At 46.4% G+C, this 13,128-nt stretch overlaps 3 protein-coding genes across 3 annotated transcripts; 1 reads left to right on the forward strand and 2 right to left on the reverse strand.

The window, feature by feature from the left end:
• Positions 1–3,647: 3,647 nt before the first annotated feature.
• On the forward strand, positions 3,648–5,049 carry COCSADRAFT_31743 (uncharacterized protein). The gene has a single exon (XM_007695911.1). The coding sequence runs from the start codon at positions 3,836–3,838 to the stop codon at positions 4,898–4,900; it is 1,065 nt and encodes a 354-aa protein (XP_007694101.1). The 5' UTR covers positions 3,648–3,835; the 3' UTR covers positions 4,901–5,049.
• Positions 5,050–7,848: 2,799 nt separating this feature from the next.
• Positions 7,849–9,213, reverse strand: COCSADRAFT_104933 (uncharacterized protein). The gene is made up of 4 exons (XM_007696232.1): positions 8,990–9,213; positions 8,886–8,908; positions 8,414–8,819; positions 7,849–8,306 (listed from the first exon to the last, which is right to left on the reverse strand). Exons 1-4 carry the CDS (start codon positions 9,193–9,195, stop codon positions 7,868–7,870), a joined length of 1,074 nt encoding a protein of 357 aa, XP_007694422.1. The 5' UTR covers positions 9,196–9,213; the 3' UTR covers positions 7,849–7,867.
• Positions 9,214–12,313: 3,100 nt separating this feature from the next.
• On the reverse strand, positions 12,314–12,589 carry COCSADRAFT_78086 (uncharacterized protein; the record flags this gene model as incomplete). The annotated part of the gene is made up of 1 exon (XM_007696233.1): positions 12,314–12,589. A coding segment is annotated over one exon (276 nt), but the record flags the coding sequence as incomplete, so codon positions are not given.
• Between the last annotated feature and the right edge of the window lie 539 nt (positions 12,590–13,128).

Genomic DNA, 13,128 nt, shown 5'->3' on the forward strand with positions numbered 1-13,128 from the left:
ATTACCGCAATAATTAAAGCTAGTGATAAGTGTTACACGGGGTATAGGTCTATACTTCTCTATCCTGGTCCGCACTAAGGCAGGTGAGTATTACGTTAGTGTTCCGTGAGGCTTGTCTGGCGATGCAGTGGAGTTGGCGTGCTTAAGGAGGGTTTGACAAGACTAATCTATTTGATAGACTAACTTGTGACAATCTTGTTAAGTAAAGATACTAGTAAGAAAGTACAATTTGAGTTGACCACAACGAGAGTAATAATGAAATCCATCCATCCTTATATCCTCATTGCTTCCAGTCCTGCCATCCCGTCCATCCCATCTTGGCGGGAGGTCTGGGATGGCGCTGCCATCCCTTTATGCACTGCCATCCCGGATGGCCAGCCTTGGCGGGATGGCACATCACGTGACTCCGAGCCCCGCAATGTCCATTACCTTTTGACGTGGACGTCCCTAGGCTCGCAGCCATCTCGTCATTTGTCAAGGAAAGAATCCTTCTTGTTACTTGTAACAATAAGCTCTAGTGCTTTCGAACGCGCTCGCTTATTAACGTTAATTAAGCCTCTAGCTTACGTACGTTACTTAGTGTACGAGCTTGCTAGAGAGCCTCTATAAGAGCAGCTGGAGAACTAGGCGTACGTAGCTGCATGTTAAGCTTTAATAGAATAGCGTTTAGCTAGAGAGGGATAAGGCCTGCGCCTCGAAAAGCTGAGCAGATATTAGCTGGCGTGAAGGATTGATTAAAGGCTATCTTAAACGTTGGTAGAAACTTAAGCTTAGTAATGTAGTTAATGTGATGGTGTAACGGCGCAGGCAAGACTACTCGGATCAGTATCGGCGGTAGTGTCACTCAGAGGCATATGGGAGTGCGTGGGACATCAAACGAGCCTTGATTCGAATAGACACCTATAGGCCTTGTACGAAAGGATATCAAAAGTCTACAGAGCTAGCTACAGGGAGTGTCTCCTTATATACTTATCTTAGTCGGATCCGAATCGGATCCGACCTCACAACGAGTGGTTGATGAAGAGGGCGGCGAGTACTACCTCCGATCCGGCTCTGGGATTGGTCCGATACATGGCGAAGTTGTAACATCGTTACAGATGGCGGATTAGGCTCTCTACCTCGCGGCTGTACGCGCGCTTTAATAGCGAGAAGTAGCTAACGTTAAGAGGCTAGAGTAGGTGAGACGAGTGAGGCGGTATATAGAGAGTATATATATTATTCTTCTAATAGAACTCTTAGAACTAAAGAGACTGGTGGCTCTTATAGCTGTTAAGGATAAGTAGACGACGTGTACTAATAACGCGAGTCTTCGTATAAGCGTCGAAATGCTTTATCTATATAACGCCTAGCTTATTATTTGTCCAGCTATTGTCGCTGACTACAATCACTTAGTCGCGCGGGACCTCTGCCTTCTCATACTAGGTAGATAGGTGGTGCTTACTAGTAAAGATAAGAAATGGTAGGATAGCTCAGCTAGTCGCGTTAATCCCAGCGATAAATATTACCCACTTACGACCACCTAGCTAAATAGCTTTTAGCTGTGTTCTTCTCTCTAACGCTGTAATAATAAGCTAAGTTGTAATCTTACCTATTATAAAGCCAGCTTTGTTAAAGTTATAGACGTCTTCGTTACAGATACTATACTTAGCTTTTATCTGCTCTATAAGCTTAAACTAGCTCTTAATTAGGACTGAATCTTTATATAGAGCTCTCTGCCTATCGTACGCTTAATAAAGGTAGACGGCTAGTTGACTCTAACGCGTTCTCCACTGCGCGTAGCCAGCAGCTTATTAGCTATATCGCGCACGGCTGCGTATGTAGGCGCGAATCCACGCTGATCTAGATTAAGTATATAGCTAACAATCACCTCCTCTTCTAGCTGAGTTAGCTTCTTTAAGTTAGGCTGGCAATCGCGTCGCGCAGGGACACTAGCGCGTCAGCGGCGGATCGTTCGTTCAGACACGCTGTAGATAGTAGCAGCACTCCGATTACTTAGAATCTGCTTAGAGTTGATTGAGGAGATAGCAAGCTGAATATCTGATTCATTTGAAGCTAATAGAGTAACGCTGCGTTGAGCCATTGTACGATAAGATGGGAGAGGTGTGTAAGTTTGGTGGGGTGCGGCGCTCGCCCGTGTGCGGAGCTCGCCCGTGGAACACGTTACAATACTACATTATACTTGCCTAAGTTACTGTCCAGTGCACCCTGTCTCTCTATCTGCGAAAACCAACCAACAAGAAGCTCGACACTAGAAGTCTAATATTACTTCCACTCGAGCTATACTCTTAACAGGGGTACCCGTTTGCCAGCCTAGTCGCTATATATAGGGTTAGAGCTAGGGCTAGGGCTTAACTCTAAGCTAACTCTAAGTTTAGGGTTACTAAGAAGGTCCTAATAGCAGCGCGACATGATAAGAGAATAGCGCTAGATAGGGGTATCTTAGAAAGTTTTCCAGATGCCCTCTAGGTATCTTTCTTTTCTATCTTCTACTAGTTATTAGGCGAGATTTTTGTTAGTATATAGAGCTACTAAAAACGACTTTTCTAGTCTCTGTAACGCTATTATAACGCTACTAAACATTAGACCTATCCTAGAACGGGATTGGAGGAAGTATCTACCGCCTACTTCTTAGTCCACTATCCTAAGGTTAGACCTAACTTGGATCCAACCTAGACAGGTATATAGGGAGACACTTCTTGTAGCTAGTTCTATAGACTTTTAATATCCTTTCGTATAAGGCCTATAGGCGTCTATTCGAATTAAGGCTCGTTTGATGTCCCACGCACTCCCACATGCCTCTAAGTAACGCTACTGCTGATACTGATCCGAGTAGTCTTGCCGACGCCCACAAAGAAAGTGCTGCAGCTCCACGAGAGGCTTAGCAAGAGGGAGAGCGCGCTGCTGGTGCAACTGCAAACCGAGAAGATCGGGCTCAACGACTTCCTGTTCAACCGACACGTTCCAGACATCACTAGCCCTCGCTGCAGCTGCGGGGAGAGGCGACAGACCGTCGCTCACATTTTCCTCCACTGTAGCAAGTACAAGGACCTCCGGAATCGCATCTTCGCCAACCTGTCCGGACGGAACAGCCTCAGGACCATCTTGAGCACGCCGCAGCTAGCCACCAAAGCCATCGAGTATATGGAGCAGACGCAGATCCTTGGGCATGTGCGGATCAGAGACACGTAGACGACGCCGAGCGTTAGGGGAGACTGCAGGTACAGTGGACGCGACAGACGAGGCAGCGCGCCTCTACGAGCCTAATATCACAGCATACAGTTAGGAGGACCACTATCGAGATGAGCTGCCCGGCAAATTGTAGATAGTGGTTGATGAAAAGCGGCAGGTTTTTGGAGACAGCTGGTCCTTCTCGAGGGATGAAGTGGGGCGGCGCGGATCAACATCTGCGCCGCGTCCGCTGTCTGCCACGATCTGTCTTTCTGGGCATAGCTGTGCAGTACGCCGCTGAAACCGAGTAGGACTTAATAAATAAATAAATGAATATATAAAACCATCTCTGGACAGAGGGTTTCTCGCTACAGTGGTGGGGACATTAGGGTAATGTTGCAAAGCAATAATAGCCATAGATCTGAACCACCCAAGACCTACCACGTCGTGCTGTCGTCATTGATCGCCAACATGGCTCAGAACATGCCTCTATTTGTGCAGCAGTTGCGCTTTCTCTTCTTCATCTTCTGTCCATTTCCTCCTCTATACAATTCATACTACTCTGCGCGTGCGGAAGTCCAGCAGACATCGACTCCAAGTTCGCCGACTTGAGCCCGTAACACAGCGTTCAAGAATCCATATATACCATTCCTAAGCATCCGCAACCATGAAGCACCTTCAATTCACCCCCGGGTCCGGAGTCAAGCCCTTAAAAGACAGCCGATCCGTCTCCGCCGCCCTCCCAGAAGCCCAAGGAACAAGAATCCACCCAGCGAACGCACCAGACGCCTCAACAAACGCCTCCCTCTTCTTCGTCGGCACCGCAACCACGATCCTAGAATGGGAAGGCCTGCGCATTCTCACTGACCCCAACTTTCTCCACGCAGGCGAACATGTGCACCTCGGCCCCGGCGTCAGCGCAACCCGGCGCACCAATCCCGCCATCGACATCGATGAGCTGCCGCACATCGATGCCATACTGCTTTCACATTATCATGAAGACCACTTCGACCGGCTCGTCGAAGACAAGCTGTCCCGTGATATTCCGATCATCACCACGCCCCACGCCCACAGCTGTCTCACGAACAAAGGCGCGGACTCGTTTACCAATGTGCATGCGCTCGACTTCTGGGACAGCCTGATTGTCGACGTGCACCCCAAGACTGTCACGATAAGTACAACACCGAGTCTGAAAATAACCGGCATGCCGGGAAAACACGTTCCCCCGGGTCCTCTCAACGCGGCCAACGAGATCCTCGGCGCCGTACCCCCGACAAACGGATGGATGATCGAGCTCGGCTATTCATCTCCACCGTCATCAAGCGTGGATAAGTTCGCAAGCGGGTACATGGTGTACATCACCGGGGACACCCTTCTCGTCGACGAGCTTAAGGAAATACCACAGCGCTATAAAGGGATGGATATCGATCTCATGCTCATTCATTTGGGCGGGACTACGATTCCGGGACCCAGTATGCCGTTGTTGATGGTTACTATGGATGCGAAGCAGGGCGTCGAGTTAATGCGCCTCATCAACCCGGATGTGACGATTCCGATTCATTATGATGATTATGATCTTTTCATGAGCCCGCTGGATGACTTCAAGAAGGAGGTTGAGGAGGCGGGGTTGGGTGCGAAGGTGGTGTATTTGGACCGGAAGGATCAGTATAAGTTTTTGGTTAAGCAGGAGGGGGAGAAAAAGGGGATTAAGGATTTGCCAAGTGTAGGCTGAAAAGATAGCTGGAAATGAACACAGTCTTTGACGGCGCAAAAGTACTCTGGCGTACAAAATATGCGCAACTCTCCAAGCAATCTTATGTGTCATCATCATCAATCGGGAAGTACTGTTTGTTTGTTTGATTCCTACTCGATTTCAGCCGCGTTCTACGCAGCTATGCCCAGATGCAAAGAGTTGGCGGACAACCGACGCTTTGCCGAAAAGATATTGGCATCGCCCCATGTCAGATTGTGATGGTTCTCAAAGAAGGGAATAAAACTGTGATAAATAGCTGTGATTATCGTGGATGGATTGAATTGATTCTGATTGATTTCTTCTTGTTCGTCCCCGTTAGAGGCGCGCCTGCGCGCCTCTTTAGAGTCGTCTAGCTATTGCTTTTTTGTGTGAGATAGAGCCTCTAGTCTCAGCCTCGGCTAGGTTATTGTAACGGCGCAGGCAAGACTACTCGGATTAGTATCGGCGGTAGTGTCACTCAGAGGCATATGGGAGTGCGTGGGACATTAAACAAGCCTTGATTCGAATAGACACCTATAGGCCTTGTATGAAAGGATATCAAAAGTCTATAACGTGATGGATAAGCGAGTCGCGCAGGCAAGCGAGTCGCGCACCCACCAAACCTACGCACCTCTATAAGCGTATAGCGCCACCACAATGTAACTATCTTGATATATATTAATATAATATATTAAGTAGTACCTATAGTATCTTTCTTGCATGTACGCGCATTATGGCTAGTCTCTCTACACCTACTACAGCGCGCAAGAGCCTGGCGACTAGCACCTGATCGCTCTCCTCCTTGACGCTCTTCATAAGCAATCTGCTAATCAGCCTCACGCTAAGCAAGTAGATCCTCTCCAGCTCCCTTTATTAGCACTCCTTGCTTCTGTATTCGCTTTTTTTACGCTGCCTACGCTTCGTTACTGCTGCATTAGCTCTCTCAAGGCTAGTAATCCGATCGCGCATTAGCTCAGCCGAGAGTATCATTACCTCTGCCCCCTTCTTAAGCTAGTCAATTGCTGCAATAATTAAAGCTGGCGATAAGCCTTAGTGCCGCTAAACGCGATCGCGTATTAACGTCAATTAAGCTTCAAGCTCGCGTGTATTGCTAGGCGTACGAGCCTACCATAGAGCCTCTAGAACAGCTAGTAGAGTAGGCGTACGGAGCTTTATATCAAGCTTTGATAGAACAGCGTCTAGTTAGAGAGGAATAAGGCCTAAGCCATAGAAGGCAAAGCAGATATTAGCTAGCGTAAAGGATCGATCGAACGCTACCTTAAACGCTAGCAGAAACTCGAGCTTAGTAATATAGTTAATATAACTAGTAGCGGATTAGACTCTCTACCTCCCAGCTGTACGCACGCTTTAATGGCGAGAAACAGCTAACGTTAAGAGGCTGAAGTAGGTAAGATAAGTGCGGCGGCATATAGAGAGTATAGATATTATTCTTCTTACAGAACTCTTAGAACTTAAGAGAATAGTAGCTCTTATAGCCGTTAAGAATAAGTGTAACGATGTTACAACTTCGCCATGTATCGGACCAATCCCAGAGCCGGATCGGAGGTAGTACTCGCCGCCCTCTTCATCAACCACTCGTTGTGAGGTCGGATCCGATTCGGATCCGACTAAGATAAGTATATAAGGAGACACTCCCTGTAGCTAGCTCTGTAGACTTTTGATATCCTTTCGTACAAGGCCTATAGGTGTCTATTCGAATCAAGGCTCGTTTGATGTCCCACGCACTCCCATATGCCTCTGAGTGACACTACCGCCGATACTGATCCGAGTAGTCTTGCCTGCGCCGTTACAATTATGGTCCGTAAACCCGCTAAGATATCTAGGATTAAGAATAGAAATTAGTATTATTACGTAGGCGGCTAGTCTCTAGATAGATACTAAGAGCAGCGAGAAAGTGGATAAGTGGGCTGCTAAATGGTAGATAATGTACTTTCTAGTAGATAAGCGCTTCAGATAGACGCCGTATGTACGTACGCTGATCAGCTATTCTAGGGCTGCTGCTATCGCTACTATTAGATAATAGAGATAGCCATAGCTAGGTAGCTGCTTCTTTCTGTGTGCTATGCCACGGGAATAGCTTTGCGACACTAGATAGCTTAGTTAGTAGTAAGGGCTTCTAGTATGGCTGCGGCTGCTGCTGCTGCTACTACTACTTCTACTCTTGGACGATAAAGTAGCGCACATAGCGCCTCTCTCGGAAAAAGGTCTGTACCTTAATAGGCCTCTATAGCTAGGCTGCGTGCTTAGCGTACGAGATAGCTAAGGTAGTTAACTAGCGGGTAAGGTAGATACTATACTACTAGTTTACATGCTTCTATATGTACTTGCGGCTTATAATAATAAAGCTACATATTATATTATAGCAGATTAGTGCATCTTCTAGCGCGCTAAGATCTAGTAATGGTGGTGTGTAGGGGGTAGGTAGAGGCACTTAGTCTAGCGATAGAAGAGAGAGGTTACTATACGCGCTTAGTAGCGCTCTTCTCTCTACTATTGATAGCTTATGTTGGCGCTTAAGATGCTCGTCTACGCCACGAATAGCACAGCGATGCCCGCGGCAAATAAGAACGTAGTAGGTAGGTAGATAAGTAAGTATAGTGGGCAATGGATATAGATATAGATATAGAGAGAATAATTCTATTTAATTATATTATATTGTATTATATTCTATCGTGTCGCGTCGCGTTGCGCCGCGTACTCCGTATCTACGTAAGATAGTAGTGAAATTAGCGAAGTAGTCTAGAGTACCCCTCTATTCGGGGGCTTATAAGACGGGAGGTGTAGATATAAGGGGAACTAAGCCCCCTTATCAGGGGGGGTGAATGTTGGACCCTAGGAGGCCTTGATGGAAGGGATCCATGGGCCGTGGGGGGTTGGAGGGGGGGGGGGGTATAAGTTGGATTTGGGTATTATATAAGACAACCTAACCCCAGTCTATTAACTATCCTACACTTTACAACTATAGTCCTCTCTACCCTCAATATCTTCTCTATAGTCAGATCTTACCGCCATCGTCACTGTCCTAAGAATACCCTCTTCAGAATTATCGTCCATACAGTTATCCTCGGGAACCTCCGAAGTTGTCACCATTGTCACAATGCCCTGATGCTGATCTTGCTTATGATGAGATGTGGGCCAATTAGTGCTTGCGGTCTCATCGTGAGCATTCACTTTCGTACTAGAGTAGGTGCTATTTTGTTGCGGTATTCGAGATCCAACAGTGGAGCGGTTCGTGATATGGGTGCTGTTCAGTGTATGGTTTCCTTCAGCATACCGTCCGTCACGTTTGTCAGAACTACTGCGCACAACTTTCGAAATCAGAACCGCCATCGAAAGTTCGATGTTAAGTTTGACGATGTAAGCAACAGGGGCAAATTGCACATAACTGAGGAATGATGTTAGTTTTGAGTTCGGCGCAAAAGATAAATGTCAATGAAACTAGAATACAGGCATGAGAGAAGGGGTTTATGAATGATGGGAGAGAAAATGTACCTGTAGCCGTCTGGCAAGCTCAATAGTCCCAAAAGCAATACATCCATGGACGTGGAAACGAGCACAATTGCTGTATTAAACCGGAAAAGTCGCATATACTTCGTTAATCCGTTGGCGATAAGTCGGTATCGTACCAGGTACAGGAAATATATGTTGAGTGCCAAATCAACGATAAGGAAGAAAGACTTCTCGACCCGTTCCCAGACGAGATTTACGGCAATGAAAGTTGGGCCTACTTTCATGTGCGCAGGAATCCAAATGCAACCAACAGAGATGTTAACAATGCCAATGATTATAAAGAGAACCCATTTGAGCAACCGGGCTTTCTTTTTGTCGACCATAATCAGACTGACACGATTGGCAATGATCAGCGGAAGAAGTTGTGTTTGTAACGCCCATAATATTACTATATTTTGTCAAGTTCAGCCAACGTTAATCAGACTTTTGGAGGTTCTTTGGGTGCACCACCTACCAGTACCGAGATAGAAGCAAAAACTTGTAAATAATAGTCAGTTAAGGCTCTTGAAAGTGAAAAAAATGTATGGGATCTGCCACATAACAATAGAAGAGACTGACCTTGGCGGGATAATTCCACATAGGTACAGATACGTCATGACAGCAAATATAAGATTCACTATCGTGTCTATCCATATCATGTAGAGGTAGGCGTTGTGTAAGGTCCGCGTGCGTTGCCATATGCTCCAAGTCTGTTGCAATGCTTTTCCTGCAGTAGGCAAAAACAAACCCAAAAAGACGCCAAAGAAGATCGAGTAGATTTCCATTTTCGAAACAGTTGAATGTATTAACAATCGTCTTAATTGATCGATTGATGGGTTTGAAGTCGCGCAACCCCATTAATTAGATATATAAGTGTTGAGCGCGAGGAGAACATACGCACTCAATCACTAGCATGGCAGATCACTCCTCTATCAGTAAACAACAGGCGATCTAAGCCAAGAGTCTGAAAGTCAATAGGCTATGCTTAACTTGTGGCCATGTATTCGGCCCTTTGAATGCGAGTGGGCTGATTTAATAATGCCGATAGATTGGCCGTATCAGGGGTAGCTAATCCCTCCTTGTATCGAGTCAACCTTGGGCGATCCATCCCACTAAACGTGCTGACCAAAATCGGTTTCCAGTTCGCGCACCTCGTTTGTTCAAAGCGCACGGTCGTTCTCTAAGAAGCTTACCCAATATATACTAGCGCCGTGCGGGGGCTCTGTAGTTATGATTAGTTCTGATTGTGGGGTTTAGCGAGCAACCCTGTTTGTGATTGGCCTTATTCGGCACTAACATAGCATACTAGATTTGCTAACCAATTAAAACGGTCAACTATGCGAGTGATCCTAGAAGCACTAGCACATTCCTAGTAAGAGTTCTGAAGGGTAGCCGTGCGCTGAGAACAAATGATGTGCGCAAACTAGAAACTGATTTCGGTTAGCACTATGACAGACATTTCATAGGAAATCCGCAATTGTGGAATAGGCGAATCAGCTCCCTTTCCAGATTTCTAGAGCCAATCTGCTGGGTACGAGAGCCAGGGTTGGAACTAGCTACAATGGGTATCTGAAAAAATAAACATTAACTAATGCACGCGCTGCCTCTTAACTGCGCTCGCCAATCTATGAGTGACAGAACGAAACCCACACCGAGTCGCAACACAATGCCTGAACGCTGCCCGTAGCTTGCTACAACACTTGTCGCCAAGACCTATGGTACCACCGCTAATGTATATGTAGTTAGACTCTTTGACCTTACTCAACGCCAAGCTAAGGTCGCCTAAACTTACTAAACGTGGATTGATTCTGTTATTATACAAATCTAAGCATCAACACTCGCACAGTCGAGTATCCAAACCTAATAGTGTTCCTGTGAACAGGGATAACTGTAGCGATGTTACAACACCGCCAAGGGTCAGACCCGTGTTATAGTCGGATCGGAGGAAGTATGCGCCGCCCTCTTCAGCAGTTATTCGTTCTTGTAGTCGGACCCGACTTGGATCCAACCAGGACAGGTATATATAGAGACACTCCCTGTACCTAGCTCTGTAGTTTTCGATATCCTTTCGTATAAGACCTATAGGTGTCTACTCGAATTAAGGCCTTTTCATGTCCCACGCACTCCCATATGCCTCTGAGTGATACTACCGCCGATAATAGTCCGAGTAGTCTTGCCTGCGTCGTTACAATAACATTAGAACGATGATTAGAAGGAAGCCAGAGTAATCTGTTACTATTCCAGTAAACCCATTCTTCTCCGCTAAGCAGCGATGGCGTAGATGTGTTACAAGTAACAGGAAGGATTCTCTTCTGGACGAGTGGTGCGAGGTTGGAGGCCAACCAGCAGACACGTTCAAAGGCAGTTATCGGCGCGGTGCGCGCAGATCACGTGACTGGCCTCCCGCCAAGGAAGGGCCTCCGACTAAAGAGGAAATGTCAGGGGAGGCCACCAAACCAAATGATGCTATGGCCTCCCAAACCTCCCATCTTCTGTGCTGAGAAGGGTAAGGACGTGGGATGTCAGGGAGGACAATACTGGAAGCAATGAGGATATAAGAATGGATGGATTTCATTATTACTCTCGTTTTGGTCAACTCTCATAAGTTTTTCTCTTACCCAGATTAATACTTAGTTGGGCTGGCGTGATTTGTCCCCCCGGTTTTGATATTTGTCCCACCCCCCACCGAATTACCGAAAATAGTGACTTTTGTGCCTTACAATGCAATCTCACTACAACACCAAGTGTAATTTTTATTTTTAAAGCTAGAAATACGTATCGCATACTTTGAAGTATCATCAACATACAATTTATGAGTTTAGGCCGCGATAGAAATGAGCTAAATGGAGTTGAATGTTAAGACTGGTCTTGAGTTGGAATGATATAAAGCTCTTGGTGTCAAGGCTCGAAGAGTTGGTTTTCGCGGATAAGAGACAGGGTGCTGTGAACGAGCAGTTACTGGTCAGAAGTGCGTTACTGAGGAGTAGCTAAGAAGGTAACTCTTGCATTAACTATTAAGTTGAACACAATGAACTACAAGTGTTCATTGCCTATGCTATATACTTGTGTCTCATGTACTTTGATCAGTTGCTCAGTTCCGCCAAGCGGTACTGATCATTAAGCATCTTGCAGATGTTCATGCAGAGTGCTCAGTTGCTCAGTAGCGTCAAGGCATACTGATCACTGAGTAAGCTCGGACATATACTTTCCGGCCACATATGGTTTCCGGCCACCTCACCCAAAGCATCCACTTAACTCAAAGTCGCGATTTGCTTGACAACAACAATTATATTTGCCACTCAGTACACATAGAGCTAAGAGTAAGAGCTGCTGCTGCTTCTTTTTCAGCTTCTTTCTCTGTTGAAGTGCTTGCCTGTTGTGCCTGTAGAGCTGCTGCTCGGTCAATAGCAGCCTTAGTACTCTCAACGTTGCTAAAGCGCTCATTTGGATTAACTCGAACTCACTTTCTTCTACGAGTAATCTTATAGCTATCTAGTTAATACTTCACTCGTTGATTTTCAGCTTCAAGCTGGGCAGCTCGGGTGTTCGCTGCTGCAATAGCCTTGCCTGCTTTGCTAAGCACAAGCCGGGTGTCTCGTGAGAGAGATTCTGACAACAGCTGCTGCTGCTGGGCCTTATGTAGAGCCTGTGAGCTCTGAGAGGTATTAAAGATCTGTTCTAATAGATCTAGGGCCTGACTGGCTGCTAGCTGAGTAATTGGACGGCCAGTCACTTAAGACGAGAGCAGCACAGCGTCTAGGTTGTATGGGTAGAGCCCAGCAGTCCTCTAGCTAGCTCTAATAACACGCTCTAATAGGCTTCTATTCTAGCTCTGTTATACGATACTACAAAGCGCTCTTTCTTAATTGGTACTGCGTCGTCAAGAGCTAAGAGAGCTCGAATCTAACCACGATAGCGCGACTTGGGTACACAGAATGGAGCTAGATCTAGTAGCTGCAGCACGTAGGACGCGTGAGCTAGGAGATATAGCAGGTGGATCTTATTCACCTTGTAGAGCCCCATAAACTTGATAGGCGTATGGGAGCCGCGGCTATTAAGAAGGAGTAGTTGATATCTACCGCTTGTAGGCGCCGTATTTAGTATAAAAATCTGCTGCAGCCACTCAGATCCAATCGAATTTAATGTCCACCTATTCTCTGAGGTAGTGTATAGCCAGTCTGGTGTACTAGTAGCTAGAAACTACTTAGTCTAAAAATGCTTGCCCTTGAAGATGACTAGGCACTAGAGCTTGGCACCGGTGGCGAAGACGGTCCCGATAACTAATACCCACTCGCGATCCTCTAGAAACTTAACGTAAGCTTTCTTCTTTGAGGAGCTTGTGAGCACCCTAGTGTTCGTACATACCCCTAGCGCCACTCCAGTCTCGTCCATATTCCATATATCTTCATACTATATGCCTAGCTCTACGCGCGTACGCTCAAACAGCTCAAGAAAGGCCTTCACAGTCTCGTAGCTAGCGCCAGTAGTACGTGCGTCCTCTATCGTTTGGCCAACTATCGATAAGACGCGTAGGTTATAGGCAACGAAGTGAGGTACCTAGAGTTGCCCTAGCGGCTAGTAGTCGCCGTTCATACGAAGGATTCGGGCGGCCATTTCTCGTACGCGAGAGTAAGAGGGCGGCCATGCGCGTGAGTCTTCTTCTAGTGTCCACTCTACTAGAAATTACTTTTATTCTAGAGTTAATCGCTGCTAGTATT

This window comes from Bipolaris sorokiniana (assembly GCF_000338995.1).
Source record: "Bipolaris sorokiniana ND90Pr unplaced genomic scaffold COCSAscaffold_1, whole genome shotgun sequence".
Taxonomy (NCBI): domain Eukaryota; kingdom Fungi; phylum Ascomycota; class Dothideomycetes; order Pleosporales; family Pleosporaceae; genus Bipolaris; species Bipolaris sorokiniana.

Bases quoted from the DNA above. Each gene is read 5' to 3' on its own strand.
- COCSADRAFT_31743 (XM_007695911.1), top strand. From the start codon at position 3,836: ATGAAGCACCTTCAATTCACCCCCGGGTCCGGAGTCAAGCCCTTAAAA.
- COCSADRAFT_104933 (XM_007696232.1), bottom strand. From the start codon at position 9,195: ATGGAAATCTACTCGATCTTCTTTGGCGTCTTTTTGGGTTTGTTTTTG. The intron at 8,820-8,885 runs GTAGGTGGTGCA...GACAAAATATAG, and splicing joins TTGCTTCTATCTCGGTACTG to TAATATTATGGGCGTTACAA. The intron at 8,307-8,413 runs GTACATTTTCTC...ATCATTCCTCAG, and splicing joins AGCTTGCCAGACGGCTACAG to TTATGTGCAATTTGCCCCTG.